Genomic DNA, 15,765 nt, shown 5'->3' with positions numbered 1-15,765 from the left:
GCTAAGAACACTCTAAAAACCACTGAGATCATTTTATAAACGACCCTTAAAAGCTCTTGACAGGAAACCACAACAGTATCACAGCTGTGATATGCTTCAGGTTTTAATAGGCTTTTTGTTCTGCAGTCCAGTATTCGCTTTATTCACTGTAAACTAAAAAACAACAACAAAACAAGTAAAAGAAAACCCTTGCAATGCATCTCTAAAAATTTACCAGGAAACAGAAGGTAAAAAATGTGTGTAACACTGGTACCCACAAACTAACAAGTGCACTTTAATGAGAATTGCACTTTGCAAAGTAGTCCAGTAGGCTGAATTGAACCCTTCAGCAGACAGGTTCTGGCTGCCTGACTGCATGTTTGACATCGCTGATCTAGACAGTAATTTTGTGAACAGACACCATAAACATCAAATACCTCCAGCTCATCCTGCTTTCTCAGATCAATGTCACAGTTAGTGGGCAGGCCTAGTTTTGTAGCCAGCTTATCAAACGGATACGACCCCCTCAGCCCATCTTCTTGTGCCTCATAAAGGCTCTGATTAGCCGTTCCTCTGGCAGCCTGGTCGAGGCCTGGAAATGAGCAGAAAAATCAACTGAAATAAGATGTAAGCAGCAAGCTGCTCCATAACAGAAGGAAACAGAGTTAAAAGATTCTGGTTAAACAAAGGAGCCAAAAGAAGAGCAGGAAGAATGGAAAGTTTCAGCATGTTGTCCGAGTATCCGCTCACTTGTTAGCAGGCTCAGAAGTTTGGCGGCAAGTTCAGATCCGTCTTCTCTCAAATCAGTATCCTTCAAACCCAATGAGCCAATCACAGACGTGAAGGAGACAGGAGACAAGGACACTTGGTTTCCTTCAACTTAGAAGGCAAATCCAAAGAGAAAACATGTCATCAGTCAATGATTGTGAGCTTGTTAACAAAATGAAAAAAGCAAACAATCTTTGGTGTTCTTAAGAAAATTTAGAGGGAAATTTGACAAAAAAGAATCATCGAAAGAAAAAGAGCTTCCCCTGATGTTGCATGAATATACAAATATGACTCACTCATGAGGATTTGCTGTCAAACCTAAGTTCATTCATGACTTTAGAGGTTACATTTGAGGACCTGAAAGCTGATTTTCATGAAGCCTGGGATCAGGTCATATCAAAAAACGCAGACATGCTTTTCCCATCTCCTCACCTGGGATCTTGCTGTGCCTTATGGGTTCCTGGGATGCTTTCAGGTATTTAAGAGCCCTCTCTGCCGCCTGCTGCTCCATCTTCCTCTTCCTCCCTGGAGCCTGGAGCCCCCCTCCTTCCTCCCTCTTCACCTCATTTTCTGCATTCCTCTTGCAGGTCAAAACAAGGTCGATCAGCTGCTGCATCTGAGCAACAAGCATCACTGGTATGAGTTCATCAACCCCATAGGACAAAAACAATTTCTGTCACTTTACCTCAGTAAACCACCCACTGTGGGTCTCTCGCTCTCATTTCAGATGCAACTGTGAAACTGAAAATGTGACATCATAATGTGTTGATCAGACTTTCAACTTAACTGCCTTAAATCTGAATCCACCAAGTTGAGTTTCCTCCCTTGAGATTTCCTGTCAGGTCTTTACTACTATAAGTTGCTGCTTGCTTGTTTGTGGGTCTTTCAGCCCTCAGTTTCACCACTAGTAAGTGAAAAGTATGCTCTGTTTGTCTAAGTTTAGGTGAATGACTCAAGGAAATCTATTTTGCTTCGCAGGATTATTTTGCACATTTCAATCTCCGCATTTTTATTTCCGGACTCTACTGAAGTAGCTTTACATGACTCACAAATCTAAATAATCCTCATTCATATTTCTGATTCTTCCCTATCCCTCTGAGCCTGCTGCTATCTGAAGCTACCTGATATGATATTTGAACAGCAGGTGAATTAGAGCCTCTACTCATAGCCAGAGCATATTAGGAATATACATTCTAACAACAATGCCTCGCCTGTATTCTTAGTATAGATCAATAAAGATTTGGTTTGACTACCATTAGAATAGTTTCTGGGTTTTTCAGGGGTAGCAGCATAGGCAGAGACCACCCTCACTAACTTCTGATGCAAACACAGTCAGTTGGTTCCATAAGCAGGCTGAAATATAAACAGAAACCACTCAGCTTAGAAAAGAGCTTCAAGGGTTACTCCAGGATTTCAAGGGGTAAACAGTTAAAGATTTCATGTAGAATTTTGAAAAGTGTAATATTTGTAAATATTCGCAATGTAATCAACATGCCTATTTGTTTGCTTCAAGAAACTGAACAAAACAAGGAGAAATAAACCAATGAGTATATAAAAAAATATATTTAAAAAAATATATTTGCCATAATTTTCCATCAACTTGTTACCGGGCATCCACCACAAAGGGAAGCAGAGAGAGAATGAAGAGGGAAAATGAAGAGGCTGAAACAGGATTTCATTAAAATAAAAGACTGTGATCATTTAAGTTGTTCTTGCTGAAGGTCTCCAACACTGATCTAACCAAGAGTTCTCCCCAGAGCTTTCTGGCCCGGAGGGGGATATTGAGAGCACCCATAAACTGCTACCAAATGTAGCCATTTAACCCAAAAAACAACTGAATTACTTTTAAGCAAACTGAATAATATTTCTATTAAACCCCTTGAATTAAGGCTGAAAGTCCGTAATTCAATAACATCTTGAATTACAATATAATAATTTCAATATCATTAAAATAACATCTTGAGTCTTTAATTTTCAGATAAATAATATTGGTGCACAGAGCTGTATCACTGTCCAAATACTTATGGACATGACCAGTACAAGTGGACTTACTAAGCTGCGTTATGTTTTTTTGTGTGACTGTTCACCTTTTGTGTGTTGGTCTGCCCGTGCCTAGTATTTCCTGTCGCTTCCTTCTCTGTTGCGTCTCTTTTCCTGGCTCTTGCTTCCTGATGCGGCTGCTCAATTCCACAGTGCGCCTCTAATAACAGCCTGGCCCGAGCTGCTGATAGAAGGTAGAAGGCGGGGCTGTACAGGTAGGAGCGCAGGTAACCCTCCAAGTTCACCCGATGGTGTATGGGAGCAGCAACTGACTTTTCCTTGTCATCCATCTGGGAATCGTACTCACCCATTGGGTACTGTCGAACCTTGGGAGCAAACACAGAAACGTTACAGTCCCCAGGGGAAGTGGATATTTGAAGGAGCCAGTTTCAAGAGATTTGGGTCGTACCTTGCCGTCTTTCAGGCCAATGAGGTATTCCCGTGCCTGGCGCTCCACACCAGCAGACAGCTCAGGAGGGGGGTTGGCACGAACTTTGAGCAGGGCATGATGCATTGCTGGGATAAACTGACTTAGCCGTGACATTACTGCAGCACCAGATGTCTGAGACTCAGAGGCATCATGGGAAGAGAAGCCAGAGTGCGGTGCTACATGGGAAAAAAAAACCAAACAAACAAGGAAAACATCATTAGGTTGAAAATAATGTTGATTCAGCTGTTTAACCCTGTCAGCAGAGTCAATGATCAGTATTAACACTTAGGCTCAGTGTCCTGTGAACTGTGGTTACACTAAAAATGCTTGTATGATGACTCAATTTAATTTAGCTCATCAAAAATTGGTTTTCAGGGACACCATTAATGCTCCTGTTATTTTCTTTTCAATATAAAACTTTACTTTGTACCAAAAGGCAACTACAATAAATGAATGCCCCTCATTTATGGCGATACTCACCAGTTTTGGACACATCTCTGGTCTCTGGGAAAACAAACAATGCCTGAAGACACCTCTTCCAGTTCTCTCCTCTCTCTGAAAACACATTAGCTCACTCTATTACTTTCATTATAGAAAATTCATAATTAATTATACAACCAGCAAAAACATAGTACATGAACATTTCACTGACATCTACCAATATTTTCTTTGCAGAGAAAACTCACAGCAGTGATAAAATTAAGGTTAACTACTTCAAACAAGAATAAAATTACTATGGGTTGGATTGTGCCAAATCTGCCTTTAAGGCACTGAAATGGGCTGAAAGCACCAATAAAGAGGATTTATATTTGGTCACCCTCCCCTTCAAAGTTATTCTCCAGTATTTTACTATCAATTTAGAAGAGGTGAGATGGCCTCAAGACACATTTCATTCACACTCTTCATCAGAGGATGTTACAGTAAGTTGAATGCTCAGCCTGAGGGATGGATCAAACACATTAATGAGCATGTTTCTGCTTGTGCTTCAAACCCCATGCTGGCAATAACTCTAAACATGAAGACTGGAACGGTCTTACATAAAAACTGATATCTGCCCAAGTTTGAAATTAGCAAAGAAAACAATTTACAGAAGCAAACATGAAATGGGTCAATACGGGACTGACAGAGAAGTGATCTGACTTCTCTAGCGCTAGATACTGCCTGGATTTGAATGAGAAGATAACGCTGAATAGTGAGAAATGCGTATTTATTTATTTTTACTCTTGATTTTTATCCAAATATTATCCTGCATACAATTTACCAGTATAACTCACAGTCCCATGCCTTACCTGTGGGCGTGGCCATCTGAACACTGGACAACAGGAACAGAAAGCCTTTATCTATAAGCGGAGTCACTATAACCTGTAAAGAGAGCAGACAACTTGTACTCAACACTTCCTGTCATTCTTCACATTTTATTTTTGTCTTCCTTGCTACACTTAGTTCAAACTGCTGCTGTCTGTGGGACATATTTACAATTTTTAGTATCTCTGAGACTCCAATAGTGATGCAAAGCATGAAAATAATTCTCCAAACAACTAAAAAACACAACAACAAACAACTTCTTAAGATAAAATAATGTTTCCACAAATCCACTTATCATTTTGCATTGCTTATAATCTTTTTGTAGTTTTATCACAATGAAAGTCAAAAATGAGTTACTGGGACACTTAATTACAAACCATTGTCCTACCAGCATAACAAGATAACTCAAGAATATTCAACTGCTGTCTAACATACATTTTACACCAAGTAAAGGTTCAAAAATAGAGTAAAAATCACTGTATCACAGAGTTTCAGCTGATAATGGCTCAGAACTTCACAATCTATTCACCTGCAATATCAAAGTGAAATAGCTGCCTTTGATGTGAGGCCGTTTCAAATAAAGGCAACCTGCTTTTCTCTGTAGGTAAATAAAGACTCTGGCAGATATATAGTTTCCATATATAGCTTCCATGCACTGTACATGAGAATCTGCTAGTCCTCTGTGATATTAAAGCAAGCAGAACCCACCACTCGCTTTATCTCCAGCTCATGCAGCAGTCTCGTCACGCTGGTTTTAGACCGATTTCTGTCCATCACTTCCAGAAGACTGCAGTAATAGCCGTTCTTCACAACTACCAAAAAGAAAATATAAAATAAGTCCCATCCACTTCCTCTTTCAATGCACATGCATTTTGAAAATATAACTAAGAAAGGATTTTTGGCAATATCTGAGGGTGAAAATGCTGTTACAGAAAGGGTGATTACTAGAATCTTATGTAACATTAAAGTGACTGTAGTTCTGGTGTGTAACGTGGCATCACTAAGAGGATTAATGTGATCTTACCCTCCTGGCTGCTGTTGTAGAGGTTATAGGAGAACAGGCTGGCAGGGAGGAGGTTGGTCACCTGGTCGAGCCTCATCAAATGACCAATTTCCAGCTTCTCTGGTCTGAGGGAGGATCATGGTGAGACGGACACAGAGCGAATTATTTTAAAATGGTAAGGATGCATTTGTTTAAATGTGCATGCAGGTTTTTTGAAGTAAGTAAAAGTAAAAATTATACTGCGAGGGATTACAGATCATTAAAGGCAGGCTGGTAAGCTATTTTAGTAAGGCTAAGCTAAAGAGTTGAGCGCAATGCATCACAGAAAACATGGACACCAACAATGGAATTTAGTCAGCTAAGCCAGGTAAGCTTTCGAGGTGTTGATGGAATATGTCTGTGTGTGTTTTCATTTTAGTTGAAACCTTTTTTCAAATTTTTTTTATTTTTCCCCCACTCTAAGAAACACCCCCATCCAGTGTTTCCCATGCTTACACTTTACCCAGTCAGACTGCTGAGATATACTAATTATTTTTCAGTGACTCGCTTTTTATTTTTTCCATCTGTCTGAGAGAAAAACGTCATAAGCACTTTAGCAGTGGCCAATATCCTCAGTCGTATTTTTAAATTCAGTAACAACTAACCGGCTATTCCCAGCCCTTCCTTTTTTGTTTTGCCCTACCTCCGGGCTTGTGAGCCAGGGTGCTGATGTGGTGGTTCTCATTCAGCTTAGATAGAGGATCTATGGAATCGAATATACTCCTAAATGTTAGCGTGCCTATCTGCAACATAAATGGCCTGTATTTGTATAGCGCTTTTCTAGTCCCTAAGGACCCACCCCAAAGCGCTTTACACAACCTGTCATCCACCCATTCACACACACATTCACACACTGGTGATGGCAAGCTACAATGTAGCCACAGCCACCCTGGGGCGCACTGACATAGCCACGCTAACATTTTATGTTTCACTAGACCAAACTCAACTCTCGCTAGCTGTGGTCCAAGATGGTGGAGTTCACGTGCAGGATGGAAGACTCACATCACAAGTAGCTGATTATATCATTCAAGTCTATCTAAAACCCACTTTAGATTTCAATCCATCTTTAAAGATAAAGAGGAGTCACAAATGTTGGTCAGTAAGTCAGCAAACTAATGTCTTTTCTGGTCATCCACACCCCACCTACAGGAATTCCATAACCCACAGTTTGAGAACCACTGCTTTAAACAGCCTAAAGGTCAGCTCAGTACTCACAGTTTGTGGGGTAGGAAGGGAGGAGACAGGGAACAGAGCGAGATCTGAAAGAGTACTCGGTCGCCTTTCACCAGGTCTCCAGTCCACACTGTGAACTGAGCATGCTCTGTGGGAGAAAAATAAAACCTCATCAGCACCAGAGCAAGACTGAAAAGAAAAAACAAAACAAAACACAGAGCTTCCTATTTTATTTTATATCCAAGCAGTGTAGGTGACCTTTCACATTCAGGTGTGATTACATCGACAAAAAACAGGGACCAGTGCTCACCTTTACTCCCCTCTGCTGACTGACTGTTCGACCTGCCCACCAAACACAAATTACAAACTTCATGTCAGTTTTGGCACAGAGATAGAGGTTAAAACTCAGAACCATTGTTGATTCCTCCATGTCTAAAATGTCCGTCAGACTTTTATGGAATAAAATATAAAAAACAAAACAAGAGCACATTCATTAAAAGACTCCATTTCTAAAGTTAATTACTGAAGCTGCTCTGGCTGATTTTTCCTGGAAACCTGCGAACACTCTCTTTAGGTGTCATCTCGCTAGAATAGCATCAATTTACATGTTTCACATACCTGATGGGTGCTACAGGTGCACTGGGAAGAGGAGAGTCTTTTCCTTTAAGCTGGAAGGAGACCACAGCGTACGGGCACACCTGGCGAGGTCGCTGTCGCAGCTCGTCGAATGAATACTCGTAGAAGTATTGCTGGAATAATCAAGAAAACGGTTTTGTTTAAAGCAGTCATTGCTTCTTTAAAAGACTCACAAGGTTCCCAAACGCTTATTTTCCTCTTCAATAACCAGACGTGATTGCATATGTCAGTACTTTTTCACATTTACACATGCTGTGTCTATACTTGCACTGCCTACAAGTAGATTCACAACAAGTATGAACAAACTAAATGAATCTCACTACAAACACCTGAAAAATAATTTGAATGATAATGATTAGTGGTCACCATCTTGGCTCAGAGTAGAAAAAGAGGTGCTGTCAAATTAATTCCAGCTAGTAAAAGTAGGATAAGTCATATGCACTGATCATGATGTCACCATTAGCGCTGACAACATATCCTCATCAGCAGATAGAACTGATTTTTATTTTCCAGGCAAAGACAAAGAAAGACAAAATTCGAAAGAGGGCCAAAATGGTATCACGGACACACCAGATGAGCCTCCTTCTCCAAACGGAGCACCTCTCTATGCTCCTTCGGTAGCTGCTCAGCATACTGTGGCTGCTTCTCCATGATGAAAGGAGCAAGTTGAGGTGGCTTCAGTGTCTTGAGTGAGATTTTGGTAGCACATTTATATCAGTGTGCAAAGGGCTTAGGTATCCAGAGGTAGTGCAGACATGTTGGCAATGATCCACCCAAAACAGATGGATGGGTGCATGGATGGGACAAGTTTTTGACAAAATGAGGTGGCAATCACAACAATCAGAGTCAAATGCTGCAACTGTTATTTGTGTGAGTGTACAGCCAGCCTGTTCCATTTCAGACAACACTGACCCATGAAATGAAATTCACACACACATTAAATATGAGCCCTAACCCAACCATGGAAAATTAATTTTTCAGGTCAGTCCTAGTACAAATATGGAAACTAAAAATTTGAACATCAAACAAAAACATTTTAACTAGAAAACCTGTTTTAGCGAATAAACCATCTGAAGCTGAAAGATATTTTTCATGTGATTTTGTTCAATTTAAAACAAAAAAATATATATTGACAGACGTGTAATTTTAGGTCTGCTTTTTCAACAGCTGAGTCATTTCCACACAATCCTCTCTGGATATTGTTTTTAAAGTTAAATTCAGACATTCAATTCCTGCCAAACACAAACCGGACCCCAATAACACCGCCAGAACCAACTGAAAGACTCCTGTTGACTATAAAACATCTCAAAGCACTGAAACAATTTTCTGTGTTGAACAGATAAAATGTGTGTAAGCGCATCAACATTATGTTTGTCCATTTCTCTGTTTTTTTTTTCCCCTCTGTGTTTGAGTGTATTTACCTGTGTGAGTTCAAATGCGCGGTATGAGTTCAGCGAGGTGACTTTGCTGGCGTTCTTGGAGATATGGCTGTCAAAGCGAGGCGTTGGATCTAGAAGGTTTTTCATGTTTTCATAGATGCTCTTGACTTTTCCCTAAAACGCCAAACAAAGAATTCCACTGCAGATTACAATCATTTCTACCACTACGTATTGAGTTTAACAACAAAGATTTATCAGAATCAGTGTGCTGCCGGCTTTCTCACCCGACGACACGTACACGCCGTCAGGGCTCACAGATTCTAATGCGTCGGATCTGCGCTTTGTGTTTGCGTCTTTTTGCGGATTCCGTTTACCTGCTTTCATTTGCTGTTTTAGCTGTTTGGTGGTTGTCAAAATACTTTTGTGATGTTTAACCTATATATAATTTAAATATCTACAGAGTGAGCCATCTAACAAATGACATATCCACAGTCACAACAACTCAGCAATAAATAAAACACAAAGAAACATAAAATAAGCAATCAAATCGATAATTACAAGAAAGCTCTGTTCTTGACTTACATCAGTGACTCAATACTGCAGTTTTCTATTATATCCTACTAAGTGTTGGTCAATGAAAGAAAAACTATGTACTTTAAAAATAGCAGCTAGAATTGCTTGAGGGTTTTTTTTAAATATTTTGAATATTCAAATGATGACTAATGACGATGACTATCCCTTCTACAAAATCAACAATTTGCATGTCTCATGTCCTTGCTTTTCTCTGCTCTTACTTTGTGCTTTTATAAATGCAGCAAGACATTAATGAAGCATTATTTTAGTATTTGTGCAATTGTCCTCAAAGTGCAGGCTTCAGCTCGTGCTGGGGTCTAAACAGAGAATAACATGGAGCTGAGTAAAGTGATAGATTTTTCATAAAATACAATTATTTGACCAATACAGATTTTTTTTTAACCTGAATCCCAAATACTCTATTACAGAAGTACTTGTGAAACATAAGTCCATGACTTTTCCTAGACTTTGTGGATTTATTGAACTTTCCAACATTTTTAGAGGTTTGTAAAATTCCTTGACCATTCTCAGCTTTTCCACGCACATATGAACCCTGTAACTTACCTTCATCACTTTGAAGATGACAATCTCCCCCGTAGTTCCTGGTGTTAAGGAACTCATCTGCAGCAGGTCTGAGTACCTTGACAGATACACTCCTAAGAACATATGCAGACACATATGTCACACACACACACAAAGTGATAAAATTACTACTTATAGAATTTTTTTTAAAGTGGTACCTTGACTTAAGAGTGCCCCAACTAACAAGTTTTTCGAGATACGCCCAGTCTCTTGTACAATTTTGAGTTTAGAGCTGAAATTTAGAGCAACATCTGCCGAGCATGTCGTGTTTCACTCGTTCACCTTATGCGGTTATCAGTGTTGTTCTTACATTTATTTTGCAAAACTTTGCTTTTCCAACCATCCGGAGGCGGCGTTTTTGAGGGCCTGGAACGGATTAATGGCATTTCATTTATCTCAATGGAGAAAATTGATTTGGCATACGAGTAGTTTGAGTTTTAAGCTCCGTCACAGAATGAATTAAACTCATGAGTCAAGGCACAACTGTATATTTATTGGAAAGCTGATTCAAAAAAAATAAATTCAATATCAGCTTGTTGTGACTTCTCCTTTTAGCATACAATAACTCAATATGTAGATCATTTGTGCACTATTACCTTTACTGGGGTTTCCCAACACTGTGATCCAGCTTTGACCCACAAACAGTCCCTTCTCACAGAGCAGGGGAAGCTAAAATAATAAACAAAACACAAGTTAGATCACAGATATAATGAAAGCTCAGTCTTAAAGGACATGGTTTATTGGCATGATCCCAGTTATTTTACAGAGAAAACACAGTCATTCAGTTTTCTAGGAACAACTACAAGCAGTGTCTTTTCCCTGTAAACTTAATTTCTTAAGAAGAAATCTTCTAAGAAATGCATACTTCCCTTAAGTAAATCAACTATGTAAATTGACTATGTCTCTGGATAAAGGCCAAAACAAACAAAACCACTGTTAACTGAACCAATAGCTCGGTGTCACTCCTACCTTTTGAGTGTCTGTCAACAGGAAACAGTAGCACTCCTCCAGCTCCTTATCGGTCCTCCCCTCTGCCTTCATCTCCTTCCTTTTTTCCACAAACTTAAAAACACACACACACACACACACAAATAATGTGATCAATCATAAACACAAACACACACAAAAACGATCAGTACAATGATCACTAAACAAACAATATCAACTCTCTAAACAGCTTTTCCTAATGACAAACCTATCCAATTCATAATTCTTACTCCAAGACCTAAATTTTCTCACAACACAAACATGGCCTCTGAAATAGCTGCTCTACCATGCAAATACAGGCAATACATTCACATGTGTTCAGCTCATTTCAGTGTAAATAAACAGTAGTTTTTATTGAATGAAATATTGATTTGTTCATTTCCTGAGCACTGCACTGACACTTGCACATGTCCATGGTACATCAATCCCGATATTTCTATTTAATTTCTTTTATTTATTTAACCAGGAATTTTTTTTTTTTTTTTTAAAGATGAACAATCTATTTTGCGTGATCGTGCAAGACAAATACACAGAGCAGAATACACTAAATAAGAACTGATTCTGTTTTAACTAAGCTAACTATATTAGCTTGTCGAGGTTAAATCTCCTTTAACATCTCCTTTTACTTCCTTTAATATTGAAATATATGATTTCAGAATTCAGGATTAAAATTACTTTTTTTTTTCTTCCTAAAATCGAATCAGTTATACTGCTTACTGTACTGTGACAATGTCTGTTCATTCACCTCCCTAACTGACAGATGTGTTAACAGGATCTACAGCTAAGTAATACTGGCATAATTTTTGTGGCATCACATTAATTTGCATTGCTTACTAAATCTGGCCCCTGTTCTCTTCCTGTGTGGACGCCCCATAAGAAGTTACGTCACCAACTACCAGCTGAGGCTTGCTTATGACTGCTCTTTACTCTCTCATGGAAAGGAAGTTATCTACCCAAGCAAGGTGTTAAAAAAAAAAAAAAAAGACAGCAGAGTGGTTTTGTGATACTTTGATCTAGAAAATGAATAGTCAGAGTACACCAGCGGTTTCAACATAAGGCCCTGAAACCAAAATCAACACACCAAATCGTCCAATCCAACCCACAGCACAGCTTTGGAGAATGTTAAAACTTGTGTTTGTTTTATAATGTTCTTACTGACAAAGACATCAACTACAGCCTGTAAGTAAATGATGAACCATTAAGGGGCATAAAATGAGCTGCTGTCTACTGTCAGCATTCCTTAAAATAACATACAAATTCCCTTTTTTTTTTTTTTCAATATTTACTACAGAATTTGATTTTTTTTAAGAGGCGGTTTGCATTAAAAAAGACATTTTCTTTGACTAAAAAGATTTCTGGTTTTTATTTTATATTCCAGGCAGTTTTTCTGCATTATAAAAGTAAGATTTACATTGCGGTTATTTGTCTTAAGATATATCAAGCATTAAACGCGTAGTTAAACTTCTTTATATGGAAAGAAAGGTGAGACAATTTTTTTTCTTTGTTTTTAGTACTATCATCTGTGTTGCCCACAAAGTAAACTGTTACAAAACCACTTGACCAGACCATCCAAGCAAAGACGTGTGGTCACAACCTGCAAGTAAAGTAGTCCCTGCACGTAACCCACGGTGATCTTGATTTCCCCCTCCCTCCCATTTAGTTGTTTAATGAATTCATGACTCTGACTTGTTTATCTCTCACCTCTTTCTCCAGCAGCTCACTGTAGACAAGCCGAGGTATGGAGTACGTAAAGCATCCAGCAGAGTTAGTGTCGATGTAGCTGGAGGTCAGGATAGTCATCATGTCTTCATACTCCCTGGACTCAGTGGAGACATACTGGAACAGAGCTGCAAGAAAGACCGGAGAGATTAGAGCCAATACAAACCACTTTCACAAATAATCCCTCAGAATAATGAATCCATTTTACCTTTATAATTTACATATATACCTTTACACTGTCTTCATTATTTTGTAGCAAGAAACAGGTGTGTTTGGCTGTTTGCAGTGTTCTCTGTTCAACATACGGTAACATTTTCTTCCACTGGACAAGTAATTGATGATGTAACTTCTTTTGGGGTGTCCACAGAGGAAGAGATAAGGGGCCAGATTTAGTAAGCAATGGGCCACAATATTAATTCCATGAAAAGCTGATATCATGACACCCCTAGTTTGCAGGTAACTGAACTTGATGCCTTGCTTTGTGTATGTGTAACAGGCATATAACGAGCTGAGGGGGAGCTCTTTCAACCGTATCTTCAGTTTCCCTGGTCAGTCCTGGTCATCACTGACTTTAACACACTTGCCTCTAGAAGGACCATAAACTCAAGTCAAATAACAGGACTTTAACTTGAGCTTGTACAGAATATTACTGCTCTTGTCAGTAACCCTGCTGTTCACGTATATCAGACAAAATTGTAAAATTTGAAATAAAGCCACCAATATGCCCCACCCTTTATGTCGCTTTGAGCACAAAGGCTCCTCATAAGGAGGCCCACAGAAATATTTGACAGACTGGCTTAATTACAACAGGACAGGTGCTGTTTTTTTTCTTTTTTTTAGCCAGATTCTCAGGAGAACAGGAAAAACCTGTAGCAGCTGCCTCCCTCGGAGTGGAGAGGGCTCAGCTGGAGCATCAAACACTAATGTGTGATTTAACAAAAAGAGCTAATGCCCCCAGTAACCCACAACATATTTGTCCGTTCCACAGCTACAACACCAGGGTTGAGACAAAATATTCAAACACAAGCCAAAAAGATGTGGTGGTAGTTTCAAATTGTGGTCTCAGACAGCTATAATACATAAAGAAGATGTCAGCATAGCCTGACTATCTTTGAATTTACTGCTTCAAAAAACCCTATAATCATCAGCATGGTGGTTATTAACTATGTTTGTTAAATGATGCATTCAAAGGAGGAAAAAGAAAAATAACTAAGATTTCTCTTGAACTAAAGGAGGCTTTTTCAGTAGGAGTGGTCTATTAGGCTTGGAAAGACTGCTTGGAAGGTACCAAGGAACATAACAGTTTGAGTAGGACAGGACAGGATAGGATAGGATAGGGAGTTGCATGGAGTACATGGGGGATATATATGCAATGACATCCTCTAAAACTGGCTCCCGGGCCAAAATTATTGTGTTGGTTTGGTGCTAATCAAGGCAAAAATAAAATCACCATGGTCTCAGGCTTACATCTTTCTGACCTACCAACAATCCCTAAAAAGCACAACACCAAACTTTATCTCAAAGCTCATTTAACTTTTAGCCTTAATCTTATAGTAGACTCTGTAAAAAGCGCCAAAAAATGTCCTCAAGATCCCATTTTAGGGTCGACACGATAACAGTAGCCATAAACACAAGAGCAGAAAGCGCAAAGTACATGTGAGCACTTGGACACTTATAACTGGAATGTAAACAAGGAGGCGGTTACCTCGCTTTAGCTAACCCTCGTTAGCAGAAGCTAATGTCAACATAAAGGGGAAAATGCAGCTTATAATTTCGTACATGAATGCGTGAATATTTACTTTCACTCACAAACACCCTAAAATCATCTATAAAGTGAAAAATAAACACCTGTTGCACTTACAAGCATGTAATTAATGTTAACTGGCTGGTGACGCTAACTCCTAGCATCCCTCACTAAGCCTAACCGTGTACTCAAACACACTGGAGCTTGTACGGAGTTTGATACACGTAAAACTGATGGTGACAGTAGGGCTGGACATATGAAATACACATTTGTGGACACAACCGTCATGTTGTGCGATGTAAGAAGAGAAAACAACGTTTTCGAATTGATACTCGCACGTCCGATAATGGAACTTCCCCGTTGCTAACTCAGGTTCAGGGCAGTGTTTCAGGTGTAAAAAACAAATCTAAACAAATTAGCACAGAGAAGTCCTGAATGCTATGGTGTAATTTTACTAATATACAGACACAATGGCCCACCTTTCTTTTCCTCAGTTTTCTTCGGTATGTGGAACTTGTAGGGCTCCTTGGGCATATGCCTCTTATGGACTATGTGAGGTGCCGAGTTCCTCCTCTCCATCCTCCCGCCAGCAGCGCCCGGTCTGTCCGCTCCAGGCTGACATTCTCTGGAAGGGGTTAGGTCGATCACCTCGCCATCTTGCAGGCTAACATTAGCTCCAAGCTCCGCAGCAGCAGACACCCTCCTCGAACGACCTGCTTCCCTCCGGGGCAGGCTGCTGTCGTCCATTGTATGTATTTTGGACGTAACGGAATAGTCTCTCCTCAACCGTCACTCCGGTACCTCGTCTCTGCTACAGTCCCGCGATGACACCGCTGTTACCTCCTAATCCCGCAGCGGAGGGAGTCGGAGCAGCAGCACTCAACCCGCACCATGCTTCCTGTGGGCGCAGATCTTCTTCACTGAGATTTAGCTGCGCCTGGTTATCTCAATGCTGCCATCTTCTGGAAAACGAACCCCATCCCCACAGTTTCATTACGGTTTCAGTGGACGCAGAACAGCGATGGGTAAATAAACTGTAAAATAAAGCATGTCAGGGTTCAGGGAGGACAAAGCCTCGAGCCTAAAACTGCGACAGTTCCCACGATGTTTTTCCACGGTGTAGCACAAAATGGTGGTATAAAGGGCCACTGAAAGGGAAAATAAGAAGCCGAGCAGCAGGGCCGTGCAGAGACGTTTAAAGGGGCGGGTGCTCAAAGTTAAAAAGGGGCACATTGAACCAGGCTGAATAACAACAACACACATTCATTCATCAAGAATCTAATATGGGATCGCATCATACTATATCACTGTTGTGAGGTGGCGACAATGCAAAGCAAACGTAGCCTATGTTTTACCTGATGGGTACAATGTTGCTGTTGAGGGGTTTCTGCTGCTCCTGCTGCTGATA

General features: G+C 39.9%; 1 protein-coding gene across 3 annotated transcripts in view; it reads right to left on the bottom strand.

Annotated features, from left to right (window-relative positions):
- tasora (transcription activation suppressor a) overlaps positions 1-15,481 on the bottom strand; it is a 28,205-nt gene extending 12,724 nt beyond the window's left edge. For all 3 annotated transcript variants that reach the window (XM_005724427.1, XM_005724429.1, XM_005724428.1), the window contains exons 1-18: positions 14,837-15,481; positions 12,596-12,741; positions 10,877-10,969; positions 10,504-10,576; positions 9,890-9,981; positions 8,795-8,926; positions 7,356-7,486; positions 7,048-7,079; positions 6,780-6,885; positions 5,547-5,650; positions 5,231-5,334; positions 4,507-4,579; positions 3,698-3,772; positions 3,197-3,393; positions 2,835-3,113; positions 1,180-1,363; positions 730-858; positions 417-571 (exon numbers count right to left, since the gene is read on the bottom strand). In XM_005724427.1, coding sequence (XP_005724484.1) covers positions 417-571; positions 730-858; positions 1,180-1,363; positions 2,835-3,113; positions 3,197-3,393; positions 3,698-3,772; positions 4,507-4,579; positions 5,231-5,334; positions 5,547-5,650; positions 6,780-6,885; positions 7,048-7,079; positions 7,356-7,486; positions 8,795-8,926; positions 9,890-9,981; positions 10,504-10,576; positions 10,877-10,969; positions 12,596-12,741; positions 14,837-15,104 — 2,373 coding nt within the window. In that variant the 5' untranslated portion in view covers positions 15,105-15,481. The remainder of the gene's footprint in view (positions 1-416; positions 572-729; positions 859-1,179; positions 1,364-2,834; positions 3,114-3,196; positions 3,394-3,697; positions 3,773-4,506; positions 4,580-5,230; positions 5,335-5,546; positions 5,651-6,779; positions 6,886-7,047; positions 7,080-7,355; positions 7,487-8,794; positions 8,927-9,889; positions 9,982-10,503; positions 10,577-10,876; positions 10,970-12,595; positions 12,742-14,836) is intronic.
- Between the last annotated feature and the right edge of the window lie 284 nt (positions 15,482-15,765).

Source organism: Pundamilia nyererei, unplaced genomic scaffold (genome assembly GCF_000239375.1).
Source record: "Pundamilia nyererei isolate P.nyererei 1_Seehausen unplaced genomic scaffold, PunNye1.0 scaffold00012, whole genome shotgun sequence".
NCBI lineage: Eukaryota > Metazoa > Chordata > Actinopteri > Cichliformes > Cichlidae > Pundamilia > Pundamilia nyererei.
Note: the sequence above shows the minus strand (reverse complement) of the source record. Positions and strands in the feature narration are given on the sequence as shown.